Source organism: Protomyctophum parallelum (assembly GCF_964188405.1).
Source record: "Protomyctophum parallelum genome assembly, chromosome: 10".
Lineage (NCBI taxonomy): Eukaryota > Metazoa > Chordata > Actinopteri > Myctophiformes > Myctophidae > Protomyctophum > Protomyctophum parallelum.
Genome location: NC_139704.1, coordinates 34,911,193 through 34,924,408, shown reverse-complemented (window position 1 = coordinate 34,924,408; position 13,216 = coordinate 34,911,193). Strand labels below are relative to the sequence as shown.

Below are 13,216 nucleotides of genomic sequence, written 5' to 3'. Positions count from 1 at the left end.
ACCCATGTGCCAATTCTTCCAAAGTCCAAATGAAAACAACTATTTTCACCAAGTCTTTGGAAACAAATCAGGTCCAATTAGAAAATGCACTGATGCACACAATTCAATAAAACAGCAGAAATAGGGCACTAGACTGCCCTCTATGCCTAAAAGAAATGATCTATGATCACTGAGTATGACTCTAAATGTAGCACAGATACTTTATAAATGTCATATCTAATCCCAGGATGGAGTATGATGCCCGGGATATGTGTGTGGGCTGTGGGGCAGCCCCTCACTCGTAGTGAGTGAGTGTGATCCACACTGTCCATTAGATCCAGTAAAACAGTCAGACTTACAGCACATAATTATGGGCTACAGTATGTTGCTATTTGGGGTCAATTGTGTGAGTCTGTATTATATTACCGACCTGTGTATGTGTGCATCATGCAAGTTTGGGTCATGTGGTACGTCATTTTCTTTAACTTGTTTTGTTGCTGTGTTATGTGGTCTTATAATTGTGCCTGCATTATATGCAGTGCCTTTGTTTATATTTGTATTTGTTCAACACCATGACATGAAGTTAGTTAGTTAGTTAGGTAGTTGCTGCGAGAGTGAGGTCTAGCCAACATCAACTCGGGATTCCTGGATCGCTGCCCTCCACAATTTCCTATCCAACATCAGGTTCTTGACATGACATGACGTATAAACAAGTGTATATTGTATATGAAATTACCATTAAGTTGAATTTAATTTAATTGAAAATCTGCATAAACGTTAGGGTTGGGATTATTGAAATAAAAAAGAAAACATGCAGAGCGACAAAAACAAAACCTTTGTTTCCAGGGACTAAAATAATAAAAGGGATCTACTTCCTTTGTTTTCTTACTTGTTCTTGGGGGCGGGCCAACTTTCCAGCATGGTGGGAAAGTGACAGACTGGGTTCATCCTGTCAAGAGTGAACCACCCCTCTGCTCGTTCATTTTAAGTTATTCCAGATAAAAGCACCAACAACAACAACGCCAAGCGAACAGAATACTTAAATATTAGTATTAGAAATACATTCAAGACTACCTGCAGGTAGTCTTTTCAGCAGATTTGTAAACATGTCATGTCACGGGTTCATGGGTTGTTTGAGGGTAGTAAAAGACTATAAAGTGATTAGATGAAGCTGACCTTATCTCTTTGATACAGCTATTTAGCAATGGACAGGACAACGTTTTATTCAATAGAGCTACATGCTAGTAGTTTTCATTGTCAAATTTTTGAAGAAACACGGATTATGATTTAGAAGATAACAGTAACCCCATGATGAGTCAATAAAGAAAGCCCATGTTTATTAATGAACCATCACATAGTTTTGAAAGGTTCATGTGCAATGAACCTCAGTGTTACATAATGATAAGTTCAAATGTTTCTTCATTTAAGCCCCCAACCTCACCATCTCTCTCTCTCTCTCTCTCTCTCTCTCTCTCTCTCTCTCTCTCTCTCTCTCTCTCTCTCTCTCTCAGAATAGAATAGAATAGAATAATCAAAATACATCAAAGCTAGACATAAACATGGAGGAGGAAATGTCTAATTTCCTCTCCCATTCCTGCATGCCACACATGTTTGGCCAGGGTTAGGCCTACTGGACAGAGGAGACTTTATAAAATCCCTCAATGATGCAAGGGTTGATAGATTACATGTATTGCATGACATCTAATAGTTTCCTATCCTGTTTATGATTTTGCCAATGATGCCTGTGTGGCAGTAAAGTACAATTTTCTCCAGCATCCCAGCATCTGTTGAAATAATTCCGTAAATGATAATAAGATGTTATTAACACACTATCACGCTGTTATTAATATTCTATCAAAATCATATAAAAATCACATGTTCATTATTTGCTCTTCTTGAATGTATTTCATCATTCAGTGAAGGCATTGCATGCTGCCCCTGACTGCTGCGCATTTAGTAATGTAGCAAAGTGAATAGCCTATTTTGTATTTTCTTCCATGGAACGGTGCACTAAACCTTTGTGCACTGTTCCGTGGAAGTGCGTCAAGTAAAGTTTGTCAGTTACTGGGAAGTCTGAGGTTAAGACATTTCACAGAAAAGAGAGTTAGAATCTCAAGAAGGGTAAGTGTACCGGCTTGCCTGATTGAGTCATATCATTGTTACTACTAGGAAAGGTGCCCATAATATAATGATGTCATCATATGTCTAGATCATGTGTCTAGACGCTCTATCAGTTAGTATATTAGTTAACCTGGGTTTAATGGAAGGTTGGATAGTAAGAGAATGGAATAAGAGTAACACCGTGGGATAGGAATAAGTCTTGCGTTTACAGACTGTTGCCTCTCACAGATTGTGGAATACTTGTCTGCCTACGCAAGACTAGATAGGAATAGATCAGTGGTTCTAAAAAAACAATAAAGAAAGAAAATATATATTTCAGTTAATTATTGCCTGGGCTTGATTGATATAATATGTTGCATGTAGTATCGTGCAATGACTGAATTCAAGCCCTTAACAGTCATGATTTAATTTCAATCTTTTTATAGCTATTAATTCAAATATCTTTGCGTTAACTATGGAATCGCGCATTTCCTGTCAGTTTGTGTGGCGGGCACATGACATCATCAGGGATGGAGCATGTGACATGACGTGACATCATCAGGGATGGAGCACGTGACATCACGTGACATCATCAGGGATGTACAGTAGATCCCATATATGGTCTGGAGATCCCTGATGTCATCAATATTGGCCAGCAACTCTACATCTGACCTCAAACCCATACAGTGCATTTTAACAGCGGGCGACAGCCAGACGATTTTTCCGGAAGTGCATTATTTGTCTATGGGACCCGGAAACTACCGGCGAACAGCAGTGATAGCAGGCGAACAGGCGATAGTCGAAAAGTGGGTAGAGGAACGTCGTCGGAAAAGATGAAAATAATTAATCTTTTGGGCGACATCGTCCGGCGATAGTGGGCGATTAGGCAATAGCCATTGAAATTCAAGTGTCGCTTGCCGCTCTACCGCTGTTAAATCTCCATATATGGAGCTGACCTGTTCTAACATTCCATATATTGATCCTTCCCCATCCATCCTTCCTCTGCGATGTCTCCCTTTTGACTGATACCTGTCCATGCAAACTCTAGATGGGCCTGGCCCAAAGTAATTAGTGCAGTTGCGCCCGGCAGCCGGCGAAAACTAGAGTTCTCAACAGGCCCAGAAATTAAGATCTTACCCCCATGCCAAAGCACCAGCGCTCGCCCAGCAGTCTGCTGTCACCCAGGCGGATATGTTGATCTGACCCCCCATTCCAAAGCGCCAGCGCTCGCCCAGCAGTCTGCTGTCAGCCAGGCGGATGTGTGCACGCCCTAAAGGGCGATGTCGCTTCTCGCCCTCAGGCGTCTTACTGGTCTTACATTGATTGACTTTTGAAATACTGTATTATTTCAACATATTTTATTACATTTAACAAAGGCATTTTATTTATATTTTAAAACATTTTCCCCTGGACCACCTGCAGGCTGCAGGCCTATTATGCCATGTACGATACCAGTAGTCAGTGGACCATCGGTTGAGAAACAGTGTATTGTATTCATGCATTACAAGCAAGTGTTATGAAAGCACTAATCTTAGCCCATATCGATATCCCATTCCAGCACAAGTGGTCCCCAGGTTGATTATTAGTCAGAGTGGTGGTCCCTGGGTAGTCCCTGATTCACAATGAGTACTTGAAAACGCCTGATATAAAGTAAACGTTTAGAAATCAAAAGAAAGAAATATGTATTTTCTTACGATGAGCCAGGATAAACAAGAGAAATTGGAAGTGACGAAGAAGAAAAAACTAGCAGACAATTTTTGAATTAGCACGCTATCAAATTTAAACTAATAAAACGGTTCTCTCTCTCCTGATTGGATGACATTTGTGACCCATCTGAAAATGTTTCACTCTGTTTATAAGAGCTCGAGAGACGGGGGATCTTCTTTAACTTAACAAACACACCAGGCTACCATCGCTAACATTTTAACAAAATATTGATATTGCTGCGATATTAAAAGACATTACTGTTTTATTTCGGAGCAGCTATGTGAACTTGAGCCAGGAGGAGGGTAAAAAGAAATTATCTCTGACGTCAGCCACGTTCAATTTCAGTTACAGCAAGATGGCGGAGGTAAGCGGGCTGAGAAACCGAAATCACTTCGAACCAAAAAGCAAAAGCCGCGTCTTCAAAGAAGGTGAGTTGAACATTTCATTGACTGAAATAATCTACGTTATTGTGTTGCGAAAAATTTGGAATCGACTACAGTCGTCGTAGTTGTGTCAGTGGCAAATTGTCGCTATTTCGTTAGCCTATGTTTTCACTAGTAAGACACTCTGCGGTACACATTCGGGTACACCGAATTTAGTGCCCTATCAAATCCAGTGACTCTGGTTCTTGTTTACCTTTTCAACAAAGCGATGCTTTGCCGTTACACAAATATCCCGATGTTTGTTACGAAACGGGGCGAAAGGGACTCAATCTAGCTCTCGATTGTTTGACGAATTTCGACAGATTCTCTGCCAATCTGTGGAAAAAAGCGACCCCTGCCGTCACAGAATCCGATGGGTCAAACTTTCTGGTGTAATACACACCGTCAGCTGACTGAACGATTCGTTGTATTTTTCTGTTCCAATGTTGTAGCTTCGACAGTCACTTTTGTTTTCACCCTCGGTCCACTGGCGGATGACGGACCATCCACATGCTTCAGCTCACCTCGGTCTCTATCTGAACTAACCTCTACTAGTTTACACTACAGTAGCTGTTTTCTTTAGACCAACGGTCTTCTTGACTTGGCTCCAGTAAAGCCTGAGCTCAAGCTCATCCTGGTAATGACCTGGTTATTTTTATGTGCTCTATTATTGGTGGTCCTGCTTATCCAATTTAAAGCCAATTTACAAGCTAGTTTGGTCCAATAATGCAGCCTCTTTTGGGAGTCCTTGTTTGTTATTTGTTGGCATAAAATTATCGTGTGCGACTGTGCGTGCCGTGACTGTGTGTTTGTTGATGCTGTGAGATTCTGTGAGAGAGAGGGCACATTCAACCAGATGCTCATTTCGCCTGCTGAAGTGCATATTATAGGCCTGCTCCAAATCCTAAATGATAAACATGAAGTTCAATATCAAGTATTGATATAAAACAATACATTGTATCAGCCAATGTTGTAAAGGAATAAAGGGTTCACACTAAGCATCTCTGCTGTTGCTCCCCCTGTATTAGTCAGAAGCCTGGTTTCAGTAAATAAAGACATAAAAATCGTTGTTGAATAATTGTGTAATTTATGAAGGCTAGAGAACGTTAATTGTAGAGACATCAAATATTGATCGTTGCAATATAAAATACCAAGATTCTGCACTATCATTTTTATTTTAATCTATTTACATGGTTTCATTGCATGCACAAATGTAAAAGGGAATGGATTTGAATCATGTGCCTCTATTTTCCAGTTAAGCTGAACTTGAAACATTAATCTACTCACACTCATAATCGGCTTTTATGTTATGTTTCATTTCAGTTGCAAACAGGCTAGGAAATGAACACTATAGCCACCAGCCAAATGCTGATACATTTTAACTGTGGCTACTTGGCTCGTAGGCTGCTATGCTAGTCGTCACTATCATGGCTGAAAAGCTAGTATAATGCAATAATCTACGTAAACCTATTTGTCGGAATCATTCATAAAAAATAAAAAAAAGTTTCTTATGATAATTGGATGATGGCCATTGTGTTCAAATCTCGCCCCTAGCATCCCTTTTATGGGGGAAACATTTGCCAAAGATGGCAGATCTAACGGCTAACAATGTGTTGTATGTTATGCGATGTGAGCTTGTAGATCAGCTATTTTCTCCAAGGAGATTTGGTGTAGATCAGCTATTTTCTCCAAGGAGATTTGGTGTAGAGGGGGAAAAAGGAGCAGACCTAGTACAGAGCTTGGGGGGGCCCTAATGAACTATATGTATAGGGTTTAAGTGGTTAGTTGGCATACAATGGTGAATTGATTAAATTCATTCCTGAGCTTAGTGCCTCCTTAATACATAGTCTGCTATTGACATATCCGTTTAGATGTTTTAATAGCCATGCATACATGTATATATACACGTGTTGTATCGCTTTATATGGATCTGAAACGGCACCGCTGAAAAAACCCAACTTTTTGCCCTGAACCGGTTGCTAGGCAACGCCTTGCTCTCCCCGGCACACATAGGACGTGCTCACGCATGCGTAGACTACTGTTCTAATTAGGATCTTCTATGGCTCTTTTTTTCAAACTACGTCCGTTGTGCTGATCAGACATCTGAGGGTTGGATCTGATTTCAGGTTTTTCATCGCATCGCAATCGAAATATAAACATTTCTCGAGAAAGATAGCTAGCGTGAGCTAATGCTAACATTAGCCTTTTCTTATGATGAGCCAGGAAATGGAAGTCGTTGAGTAGTGATCTCCTGGCCCCGCGCAAGCTACTGTATTTACCACAGTGGCCACCAGGCTGCAGTCACTGGAAGACGGTTTCTTAACTACCCACAGCCGTCCGATGAGACACAGACTGAGTAGAAAAAAATCGTGCCATTTTATCATGTTTATTAGTGAGGACCTATTATATGAAGATAGGTTGAAAAGTGGTGAAGTGGTCCTTTAGTTTAGGTGATACTGATAACTGAGAAAACATTATCTGCAGGATACCAATCAGCATTTATGACAATGCATTGTTTATGTAGGCGCAGGGTTGTCCATTATATTCTAACCGCGTAATTGTCTCGTGGTATTAATATTGAAGTTGCACAGTAAGTTTGCTATAACCATTTGGAAAACAAGTCTTTGGCTAATCTCTAACTCCAGACTGTTATGGAAAGAGTTGATAAACAATCTCTACCCTACCATGCATATCACTGAGATATGATCCTGAGTCCCATATCTAAGGTTGTGTACCGAACTTGGTACCTTTACTGAGAGTCAGAAATCAGAGAGTTAGGCCTGGGCCATGGCTCAGTGGTCCAGGCACCTTGGCTGGTAATCCAGTCTGGCAGTGTGCCGCAGGTTCAATGATTATGAAAACATGTTAATGAAGATAGGATGTTTGCGCTTTATTATGTTTGAGCAATGATGCTCTAATTTTGTCTTGTTAAATCCAGTACACCCCCCCCCCCCCCCCCAACCCCGGTTTAATTTACAGTGGTTTGTTTTAACCACTCTCTAAATTCAAATAGACTGGGATGTATTGTTTAGTCCAGCTTGAGCCAAGAAAGAGAGCCTTTCGTCCTCAAGAAAGGTAAAACCAATTAAGTTGTTTGCGTTTGGGTTTCAAGGAGGCCACTGTGGGAAAAACAACAAATATTGTTAATCCAGCAGCCCTAATCTGTGCTTAATTTTGGTAACTCGAGAATTCTCTGAATTTGGGTTTCAAGGAGTCTGACAAATCTTGTTATTGTTACATGGTGTGTGTCTGGAGTCACCTCAAGGCAATACGAAGAAAAAACAGTTTACTCATATTAAATAATCATGGTCTCAGTATTTACCAAAATAATACTGTGATATATATATTTTTTCTTTAATTCCATTAGCTCTAATCTGTGCTTAATTGTGGTACCTCGAAAATATGTTAAAACAAATTTCTCTGAATGGCTGTACGTGATGCTCAACACTGCCTTGCAATTGCAAGGCAGTGTCTTAACTGCAGTCTTAACCTGTAATCAAACGTTTACCCCATAAAGGAATGTGTATAAATTGACAGAGGGTAATGGTGTTGGAAAACGCACAGTTTGACACCATTTGGGTCCTTGAGCAAAGCTATGTGCTTCCACCTTCGTCTTTTTGGATAAATAGTGTAATTCCAAGTGAAAACTATTCCATACAGGCGTGTTACAACAGAATTTACATTTGAAATAACTATATTGAATTGATTTACCCATATATATATATATATATATATATATATATATATTTTTTTTTTTTTTAAATTTAACTGAAAATTACGTTTTAGAGGGGTGCTAGCCCCTCTTATCCAGCTTTTGGTAGTGTGTCCACAAACTTTGTACCAGGAAAAGCTACTGTTGTTGCGTACTGGTACCAAATCCCAAGTACCATATTGTTTTTTCAACAACAGTACCCCATAACCCTGCCCATATCGTAATACCACTTTTGTCTTGTTTTGTACAGGCCTGCTGGCTCTGTCGTAACAGCCACTGTAACACACACTCACTCTGGCCGTTCTTAATTTGCACTTTGTCCTCTGAGCACAGACTCAAATCTCTCTTAGCTTGGCGCAGTTGAAGTTTGCCCTGCTTGACTTGCATCCAGAGAAGCCGAATCAAGTCGACCATGTGTGTGTGTGTGTGTGTGTGTGGGGCAAGGAATTGTGTGCCTGCATCTCAATGGGCTGTAGTTGCTCCCTTGCGCTCTTTCACAACCTCATTCTCCAGAGGCCTGTGGCTAAGTAAAAGTAGCCTTGAAAACATCCATATGATTTGCTTTCAGCCTGTTGTTCAAATGAGTTTAACTTGACAATCCATGAGGCTGCAGGAGCCAGTTAATGGAAACCCTTTGATTTGGCATTGATCTTCATCTGCAACAGAGGAGGGGGCCAGTGCATGAGCAGAAGAAGCAGTTGATTGTTTTTTGCGTAATGGCAGTGTTCTCCTTACCTACAAAATTGCCAGACTACCCCTGTTTTGAATAGCAATGAAAACGTGAAACGAGGTCTGGTGTCACGTCGTCAGTCATGCATACTATATTTTATGTTTTCCTAGAATAACTTGAGTACTGAGAATTTAATATCTGCATCCTCACAACAGTTGATGAGTGCTCTTATAGCACATTTTTTATTCACCTACAAAAATCTAATGACTGGTCAATTATTGTACCAACCAAACCTCATTCAAATCAGTGGCAAATTACCCTTAAAACTGGTGGAACATAACATATTTGGATAGCTGACTTAACAGTGGTGGGTGGACCTGGCCTTCAACAAGATCTGCCTCAGATATAGTGCACGAGTCTGGGGAGGAGAGCTGTTTTGGGATACAGAGCTGAGATGTAGGCTAGCTTGCCCAGTCGCTCTCTCACTCTACTTGGCCTGCATAGTTAAAGATAGACACTGCTTAGAAAAGGAAGGGACAATGCAAGATAGATTGTAGCACAGGGTCCTGTAGTAGTGTACCCGTCCCTGATAATGTAGGGCTCCAGTCTATGGATTCTATTTTTACTTTTTGAGGGGCACTAGCGCCTCCTATATACAGCTTTAATGTTTGTCTTTCAAGTTCAACGATGCTTGTTTAAGAAAACGCCATAGACAATAAAGAGAAATGTAATGTTTGTTTTGAGGACTAAAACAAGCATTAGCACGCGTTGCTTAAACAAACATTATGTTGTAATTGCTGTTGTAAGATGATAAGAGTGCCCCTCACATTCCCCCCCCATTGTTATCTGAGTGATTCAGATAATTACATTTCTAAACTGTATTAGATCAAACCTCACGTCATAGGTTTGTTTTCTTACTCTTTATTAAAGTGTATTTAATAGTATTTATTTTTTAAAGATTTGTTGGCTTTTGTGCCTTCATTGATAGTTACAGTGAAGACGGACAGGAAAGAGAGAGAAGGGGAGAGACACGCAGCAAAGGTTGTGATGAACGGGACTCGAACACGCGACACGCTGCCAGGCCTGAGCCTATAATGTGGCATGCGCCTGGACCACTAGGCCAGCTGGGTGTGGCAGGCGCCCATTTAATAGTATTTCAATAAATATCAAAATAGGTTGAATATTGTTAACTGAAACTCTCAACCTTAAGATGACTTGGGGTGCACTATTCAGTATTTGTAGACTGGTGTAAAGAGTGCAGTCCTATCGTGAACAGGCCTTCTCTGATTTAAGCCCCCAAACCTTTGAACGAGTTGCCCACCCACATCAGGCTGGCCTCCACCACTTTTAAAAACACATTTTTATTCCACTTTTAAACCATGTTTGTAACTCAGTATTTTTGTTTATTGTGCTTCACCGGGCTTTTATTGTATTTATTGATGGTACAGCGCTTTGCTTTTGTGTTTTTTGCTCGACACCAAATCTCTTCGAGAATAACCAATCTACAAGCCCACAATATGTAGCAAAGCCACTGATGGTGACGAGTTTCACCGGCTGTCCCACAGCCTTATATCATTCCCTTGACCTAATTGTGTGTGTGTGTGTGTGGAACTTATGTTGCGTTCACACGGGCAGATGCATTCAATGTAAGTGGAAGCCAGCGACGTGTAGTGTGAATAATCGACATTTGTAGCTGCTGCAAAAGATGCAAATTGAAGCTGAGCTGGGTTCAACTTCCAGATGCAAAGCTACATGCTGGATTGTGTTTTTTTGCCTTCTCAACTCCCCCGCCAGCTGCAGAGCCTCCGACACACGTCACTACGGACGCACGCTTGATGCCGTTAACGACCGCGTGAGCAGTGATATACGAAAGCAACGAATATTCTGTCTTCTGTGATCTTTGCATATGCCTCGCGTGAACGCACCATTAGGGCAGCCCAGAAAACATCTGTTCAATGCTTCAACAAGATAAGAAATGAAGCATCTAATTTTAACTTGTAGTCCAAATTAGTGCAAGCTGACGGATAGGACAGTCAGCCTTGCGCTCGATATATCACACATGAGTTCAATGAGTAGGTATTGGGGGGGAAAAACTAATAGTCGTTTATGATTTAGAGGGGTGGAGTTTATAGCTAACATACTAACATACTGGCTTGTATACTCAACTGGATTGTATCGCGCTCACTCTCTCTCTCTCTCTCTCTCTCTCTCTCTCTCTCTGCTGCTGCAATACAGAATGCTTGCAATCCCAGCAGAATGGTGTCTTTGTGTTTATCCTCCCTGTGGCTACAGTGCCACTTCATCATGCTGAGGGTTGCTCTGGCCATGACGGCAACCTGTGACATGCTGCCTCACACTCAGGGAAATGTCCAGGCCTAATTTGTGTGCTGAGCAGAATAGTCATGCTGTTTTTGTAGGTGCAGACCACAGACCACAGGCAGCATTGCTTTGCCTGTCCGGCTTTGTGCTTTTATAGCACCAGCACATTTTCCAGCACATTCAATTTGTTAAAATTAATAAAATTTAGGTAATGGTGGACTACTTTAGTGTGTGTGTGTGTCTGTGTGTGTGTACACACACACTCCAGAGACGCTCAGAACAAGATTATATTTTCTTCATTTAAAAAATAATAATTGCACGACATGTTTCGCTGTGTAGGCTTCGTCAAAATGCTTTATATATATATATATATATATACTCACTATTTCTATCTTTCTAAATCACAATCTATTTAGAACTGATCATAAGTAGTATTGCTACTACTTTTTCAAGGTGGTGCATGCTGCCTAATAAGCTACAATGCAAAAGAAACTGCTTAAAATTGCAATATTATGTTAAGCCCTATTAATCTTACAGATGGGATCAGGGCGTCCCTAATTGTCCATATTTTGGAGAGACACCTTGTTTAACTTTGGATATCGGATTCTAATGTCTCGTTTTCTATATGAGACTAATGCCTAAAAGTCAGAAGTCATGAAGCCTAATTATGTTCAGAGCAAAAGTCAGAAGTCATGAAGCCTAATTTATGTTCTGAGCAGGCTTGTAGAACAAGCATACCTGCCTTGGGCGACATTATCAGTTGACAGACCGATGGGCTGTTTATGTCTGACTTGCTTTATAATGACAATTATGTTTGCCAGAGGGTTGTGATATGGTATTTCTACATTTCAGGTATATCAGGGGTGGGAAACTTTGACGATGGAGAGGGCCACTATATTTCCACACTGCGACACGTTTTGAGCTTGTAGATCAGCTATTTTTGCTATTTAATTGAAATCCTGAATTAGTTTTTGCTATTTTTGAATTGGAATCCTGAAAAGTTTTTTTTAATTTAATTTCAAATGCATTTAGTTATAATAGTTAACTTTATGAACTAAATGCTGAATACATTGGATATAAAAAAGACTAACATTTTAATACTAGTCATTAAGCTACATATAGACTTAACCGTCTTGCCACCAGCATTAAATCGCGCATTGCCAAGGTTTTATCGCCCGTAACACTTATTTTGAACGGCCAAATATCCGTAACCGCATGTTACAATGACAAAATGCTGTGTGTGGTCCACTGACACATGCCTCCTCTATTTGAGCGATCACATCAAACACGAGGTGGATGCTGGAAAATACTGCGGCATGGTCATGCTGGACCTCCAAAAGGCTTTTGACACCGTGAACCACTCCATACTGGTTAACAAGCTTAAAGCTATTGGTTTTGATAGCACATCAGTGAGCTGGATGCAATCCTACCTGGAGGGGAGAGAACAGATGGTGGAGGTGAACGGAACACTGTCCCCTCCCCTCCCAGTGAGCTGTGGTGTCCCACAAGGAAGCATACTAGGGCCTTTACTGTTCCTAATTTATGTTAACGACATGACTTCAGCTTGTGACTGCAACTTGTTCCTGTTCGCAGATGACTCAGCACTGCTGGTCTCGGACAGGAACAAACTGCAGGTTGAAAAGACCCTCAGCTCTGAACTCGGTAGACTCTGCACCTGGCTCGCTGATAACAAACTATCCTTACACCTGGGAAAAACTGAATCCATCCTCTTCGGATCAAATAGTAAACTCAGCAAGGCAGATGGCTTCTTGGTTAGAGTGGGTGACAATATTATCACACGAAAAGATCAAATTACCTACCTAGGTTCCATCCTGGAGGCTAATCTTTCCGGTGATAAAATGGCCACCAACGTAATCAAAAAAGTCAATCAAAGAACAAGATTCCTTTACAGGATCTCCTCACTGGTCAGCAAAAACACCTTGAAGACCTTAACAGGAGCCCTCGTACAAGGTTTCTTTGACTATGCATCCACCTCTTGGTACCACAGCACCTCAAAGGCCCTTAAAACAAGGCTCCAGACCTCCCAAAACAAACTGGTCAGGCTCCTACTTGGCCTCACCCCCCGAACCCACCTCACCCCTGCCCACTTTGACAGGCTGGGATGGCTTAGGGTCGTCGACAGAGTACAGCATCTTGCAATGGGTCTGGTCCACAAGATTCGATACACCACCAAGATACCCATGTACCTGTCTAAATACTTCCTTAATGTAAACGAAGTCCACACCCACAACACCAGAGGGAGTGCAACAAACCATGTACAACCCAGATTCGGCACAAACAAGGGAC

General features: G+C 41.1%; 1 protein-coding gene across 3 annotated transcripts in view; it reads left to right on the top strand.

Moving 5' to 3' along the window:
• The first annotated feature begins 4,109 nt into the window (after window positions 1-4,109).
• LOC310866063 (atlastin-2-like) overlaps window positions 4,110-13,216 on the top strand; it is a 36,125-nt gene continuing 27,018 nt past the window's right edge. For all 3 annotated transcript variants that reach the window (XM_083775364.1, XM_083775363.1, XM_083775362.1), the window contains exon 1: window positions 4,110-4,214. In XM_083775364.1, coding sequence (XP_083631490.1) covers window positions 4,142-4,214 — 73 coding nt within the window. In that variant the 5' untranslated portion in view covers window positions 4,110-4,141. The remainder of the gene's footprint in view (window positions 4,215-13,216) is intronic.